General features: G+C 50.0%; 1 protein-coding gene across 1 annotated transcript in view; it reads left to right on the top strand.

Moving 5' to 3' along the window:
- LOC119109786 (26S proteasome non-ATPase regulatory subunit 1) overlaps positions 1-4188 on the top strand; it is a 21062-nt gene extending 16874 nt beyond the window's left edge. The window contains exon 14 of the mRNA XM_037233540.1: positions 4057-4188. Within this exon, the coding sequence (XP_037089435.1) occupies positions 4057-4188 (132 nt within the window). The remainder of the gene's footprint in view (positions 1-4056) is intronic.
- Positions 4189-6000: the final 1812 nt, after the last annotated feature.

The following is a 6000-nucleotide window of genomic DNA, read 5'->3' as shown; positions in this document are numbered from 1 at the left end:
GCCCGGGCCAAACGTGACAGCAAATACTGTACTCGCACACTGGAAAAAAAAACAGCATATGGCCCGCGACGGATGTACGCCGCGGGTCACATCTGGACCTAACCTACTTAATCTCGTCCCAGAATTACAGTAAGTGTACACACCGCCAGAATAACTGCACTCACACGTTGAAAAACAGCATGTGGCCCGCGGGGATGGATGCGCCACGCGCCACATTTACACAGCTTCATCACGTCTGGCGTATGGAACCCGTCGCGACGGTGGCCGTCCAGAGGCGGTTGTCCCCAGCGCGGCCAGAGGTAGACACAGGCACCGTGCTTGGTGCTCAATGTGTGATGCTGGCAGCTACTGCTGTGCAAGGCCGGCAGTGCCGTCTCGAGACCAGCACAGCAGTGGTGGCATGGCGGCATTGCTGATACTTGCCGTCCATTGCCCCTCAGGCTATCCCGTTGAAGGATCCATCCCAACAGTGCGGCCTCGGAAGCCGACGGTTTTTTAAGGTAGATCCCTTATAACCCTAGACCCCCGCAAGTAGACCCCTTGGCCGATGCTAAGGTCCTGGTGATCGGCTGACAGTCGGCACAGCAGATGTGTTGGTCTGTCACAACGCTGCTTAACTGTCTCATAGAGACTTAAAGACATCTGGCCAACAAAGAGCCACAAGGAACCATCAAGGATGGCCTACTTCAGCTTCCGCACACACCCTTGAAACTAAACTTACCACCTGACCTGTCTGAATTTAGCTATAGATAAGATGGTAGACCGACAAAGCTTGTCTGAAAGAATTTTTAAATGTTGCCAAATTTATTCGGACCAAATTTATAAAAAAAAATTGGATGACACCTACCGCAGATAAGCCCAGCCCACTAGATTCCCTAAGCCGGGTTGTGTATGGCTCCCCTGGCCGGTATCTTTCGACACGCCTACCAATCTAATGTCAGCAAACTTAAGAAGCGTCACTTTCTAATCCTATCCTCGATACTAATCATAAAATAATAAAAGATCAAGAGCTAATAAATCCGACCACTGCGACGGTCAAGACAACGGGGGCAAGTTGTGGGTCACGGGGGCAGGTTGTTAAGGTCATGGGATCAGACTGCAGGCCATGAGGTCAGGTTGCGAGATCATGATATCAGGGTTGCAGGCCACAAAAGGCATGTTGCAGGTCACGTGGCATGTTGCAGGTCACTGGGGTGTGTTGCAAGTCACGGGACCTGCTGCAGGTCACAGTATCATGTTGCATGTCACGGTGTCGTTTGCAAGTCACGGGGCATGTTGCTGGTCACGGGGGAAGATTGTAGGTCGCAGGGACATGTTGCATGTCACGGTGCCGGGTTGCAGGTCACAAGGGGAGGTTGCAGGTCACTGGGGCAAGTTGCAGGCTGTGGTAGCCCGAGCTTCAGCCATCTGTTCTCCAGTGGTTAATCAACCGTGATGCCTTGCTGTTCAGAACTCCAGCTCTTTCCCACTAGTCATCTGGTCGCGTGACCTATAACTGCGGTGTCTGGGCTCCACCTGTCTTTCAGTGTTGTCCTGACCACGAGGCTCATCCTGCAACAGCAACACTGTCGCGACAGCAGCTGTGACCTCGAAGCTCCAGATGCCCACAAGTGACCGGACGACATGACCTGTCTTGTCGTAGTGCTAACTATGCTATTGTAAACTGCAGTCCAAAGTTTGACGCGTTCTCCATTAGTTAGCTGACCGGTGGCCTTTCTTATGACCATTTTGTCTCGAGGTTGGCCTATCCTCCAAAAGTGATCTGACTTCATCACCTAGCCTCTTTTTTTTAGGTCAAAAGCTTGAGCTGTTCCCCACAAAGGACCATTCCTTCTATATATACTGAAACTGCAGTGCCAGGTGTTCCAGCTGTCTCCCACCATTGACCTATGTGACATACTGTCACTATGGTATATGGACACCCAATGTTCTTATACATGTGACCTTTGTTCATTGCCTGTTGTCTCCAGTCTTTATGGTGTGCCTAGTGCCCTTTACTTAAGATCTGAACGCATTACCTACTCCTTTTATGGAAGCATTCAGATTCAGGGGTGGCATGACAGGGGTTTACCCTACATCTGCCTCGCCTAGCTGCAGGCAGGCAGACAGGCAGCATGGGTGTCAATTTCTGGAACTGTTTGGGGGAGGGAGGTAAATTCGTCGAAGTCGTCAAAAGGGGACGGAACCAAATGATTTTCGCTGTTCTGGGTATCTGTGAATATATATATATATATATATATATATATATATATATATGTTTGATCAAAAATAACTGCTGACTCAACATTAACGAGCTTTTTGATGCATCGTTCTAGTTTCTGGGCCTTGGACTTAGCACCATCGTTTCGATTAAAGATGGTCCGCACAAAATTACTCATATATTCATCGCTCCTTCCATTCTAACGTTTCGAAATAGTATCTCATCGTCGGAGAAGACTAACTGACACAAGAAATAAGTTTTGGGTTTTAAAGGATAACAAATTGTGCACTTCTGTTGGAAAACATCTTTTGGTATGGAGGACATAAATGAAGCGCAACTAATTGAAGTCAGACAGAATACTATTTTCACTTTGGCACATATAAGAAACACTCATAACGGGAACACTACAAAGACGCAATGAGAACATTATTGCCACAAACACATCAGTAGTGTTCACCGCCTACCACCTAATAGTTCGAGAGTTGTGCAAGAATTTGTCTGCCTGCTTAAAGCCGGAGAGATTTCGTGAATGCATATGCTTTCCAAAATTTGAAGGCGTCTTCTGTCATTGCACGTTCGTAAAATGTCGGTGCTGTCTGTCAGTTAATGTCGTGTCAATGTCATGTCATGTTCGTGTCGCATGTGGCCCAGAGGTGCCCCGTCACGTAAGTGCATTGTCAGACGTCGTGAGAGTGTCGTTGTGGTCACACCAAGGTAGTGTATGGAACGCAGTTTGCAGCCTTCGACGTTGCATTGGAAGCGATACACTACATTGGTGCATTTTAGTTTGTCGGGTTTGTCTGGGCTGGTTTTCATACGAAAATTAGATATTTTCGTATTACGGTAATAAGTGACGATGTCTATTTTGTGATCGTTTTTGCCTTTAACATGTCGAGAGATAGTTTCCCGTAAAGCTTGTTCGTCTTGCTTGTGGGCAGATGTCATTTGATTTTGATAATACAGTTTGACGGTTGGTTGGATGTCTTGTGTAGGTTTGCCGTCAAAGTGTCTTGTCATTTGTCTTTGTATCTCGTTTTCGACGTCGGAATTTGAAAAACCGTTGTTCACCAAGATATGTCCGATTCTTATCAGTTCTGAATGTAGTCTTGTCCAATCAAGGCCCGGAAGCTAGAACAATACATCAAAAAGCTCGCCAATGCTGAGTCAGTAGTTATCTCTCACCAAACATTACAAGAGAAAGGATTCTGCCAAAATTTTTCATATATATATATATATATATATGTGTGTATAAGCGCATGTGCGTAGCCAAAGGAATCATGCATGGAAACCTCCCTTCTTTGCTTTGTTTGCATTTACTTCTTATAAAGGCACCTGTTTCGTGAGGCTGAACGGATGCAGTTGCAGGCTCTCCCCTGCCTATTGCAAAAATAAATTGACGTATAATTTACCGTCATGTGCTCAGGATTTTTTGTTTTTATTCATCCGTTTGCAAGAATCGTCCAGCATCCACAATGTATGTGGCTATCACAACCCATTTATATGCGGGTTCTCAATACACCAAAATGTAATGGATAAAACACATGCATTTCCGTGAACATCAGTGCTAACGAAGTCACGCGCACTGCTGTTAATGTTCATTCCACGCATAAGTTAACAACATGGTATTCAAACTTTCCGCAAATGCGCTTAGACAGATGCCCCCCCCCCCCCCCCCCGTTGAGAATCCCTTACCTTACCGTACCCCGTCCCTCTTTTCAATAAACACGAAATCCAAGCCAGCTGTACGTCTGGGGGACGGCTCTTTGCAGATCCCTGAACACCTGGGAGAGGGCCGGATACCGGCTGGTGCTGGTACGGATGCGGCCCACGTCCACTGCGTGAGACACGTCTTCCAGCATGTTTGCGACGTCACCACGTACCGGAACATTAGCAGGATCGACTGGCAGAGGCAGGCGGCTGAGGCCGTCCGCGTTGTCGATGTACTACCCGGCGACGAACTGGAACTGGTACTGATAGCCAAGCGTTAACACTCGCCAACGCGGGATCCTGGGGGACACTGCGGGGGATAGGGCTTTGTCAGCAGACAGCAGACCAAGCACGAGGTTGTGATCTGCTCTGGCCAGGAATGGTCTTCCGTGCAGGTATTGGTGAAATTTTCCTACTCCAAACATTACCCTCAGCGCCTCCTCGAGCTGACTGTAGTAATGTTCAGCAACACTTAGACTTCGACTAGCGTAGGTGATTAGACGGTCTCCTTTCTCAGCGTCAGGATGGCTGAGGACTGCTACTAGGCCATACGAGCTGGCGCCAGTTGTTAGAACTAACGGCTTTCCAGACCGTAATGGGTAAGTACCGGATCAGCGACAAACAGCTGTTTGGTCTACAGGAACGTGGCACGCTGAGAGGCTTCCCAGTTCCAGGTCGCTCCCTTCCGTTCTAGTGAGTACAGCGATGCTGCTACCGCAGCCAGGCCGGGCAGGAATCCGGTGCAATACTGGAGCAGGCTGAGATAAGCCTTCAGCTCAGACAGATTCTTTGGCTCCGAAGCATCCTGCACAGCCTTTGTCTTCTCCGACGTTGGGTAGACTCCGGCGGCAGAGATGCAGAAGCCGAGGTACCTCGCCTCTTTGGCCAGCCAAACAGTCATCTTTATTGACTCTCAGGCCTACCGAGCTCAGACGGCGCGGCACCTCCCCTATATTTTCTCAACGAGCGGATATGTTTGGACCAGTCACGACGATGTCATCAAGGAATACCACCACGTTGGGTATGCCCGACAGCAACGTCTCCATCCCACGCTACAAGATCGAGACAGCGCTTTTGGCACCGAATCCCAGTCAAGTTGGGCGAAACAACCCCTTTTGGGCGCTGATGGTGAGTGCCTCCTACCCTCGTCCTTACCCGTGCCTACCTTACCCACCCTCGTCATCCAGTTCCAGGTGGAAGTAAGCTTCGCGGAGATCGATTTTGGTGAACATCTTGCCGCCAGTCATACCTGCGAATAGCTCGTCCACCTCGGGCAGTGAGTACTTCTCCAGCTGGCTAGCCTTATTTACCGCTTCATCATAGCTGCCACAGAGACGAAGAATGCCATTTGCCTTTAAGTCGGCACCACTGGTGCAGACCAGCGAGACGTTTTCGCTGGTTCCATGATTCCTTCTGCAACCTGTCTGTCCAGCTCTTTTTCGATCACCTCCGGCTGCGCGAAGGGCAGTGGTCGATGTTTCAGGAAGATCAGCCTCACTACCGGATCAAGCTCGATGAAGAGTTTTCGAACATTGTAGCGACCCGTGTCCGGTTTGAGCAGGCCGCTGTACTCAGCTCGATCTTTCTGCAAGGAAGCTTCCAGCGCGTATACTTGCATCGTAACCGGTGCTCCATTGAGCGAAACATCTACGACTACTGGAGTCGACCTGACCATCGCCTTGTTGATACCGTAGGCATGGTCCTCCACCACCCAGTGAACAGTCTTGAAGAGCTGGAACATCTTCAGCGACTTGATCTGTGCGGTCACTTCTCGGCTGGTGCCTGCTTCGGCAGGCGCTCCTGGTATGCCCCACTCGGTGACAGCATAACAGTCAGCTTGCTTGAGCAGACAGTCCCCGCTGGCGTGGCGCCTGCTGCGGCACCTGGAGCGCGCCGGCGCTGTCGGGGCCCGGGGAGCCTGAATCAGCCCCCGCGGCCGTATGGCCGGTGCGGCTTGACCGCAGGTTCGACAGGCTGATGCGTCCCGACGATGCGCCGGCAGGTTAGCATCCGCTTCGGACGAACTAACTGAGAGGGCGTTGGAATTTAGTCTGTCCACCTGGGCACGAACTTGTTCCTCCTGTTTCGCTATT

Source organism: Pollicipes pollicipes, unplaced genomic scaffold (assembly GCF_011947565.3).
Source record: "Pollicipes pollicipes isolate AB1234 unplaced genomic scaffold, Ppol_2.1 Scaffold_7231;HRSCAF=8579_pilon_pilon_pilon, whole genome shotgun sequence".
NCBI lineage: Eukaryota > Metazoa > Arthropoda > Thecostraca > Pollicipedomorpha > Pollicipedidae > Pollicipes > Pollicipes pollicipes.
Note: the sequence above shows the minus strand (reverse complement) of the source record. Positions and strands in the feature narration are given on the sequence as shown.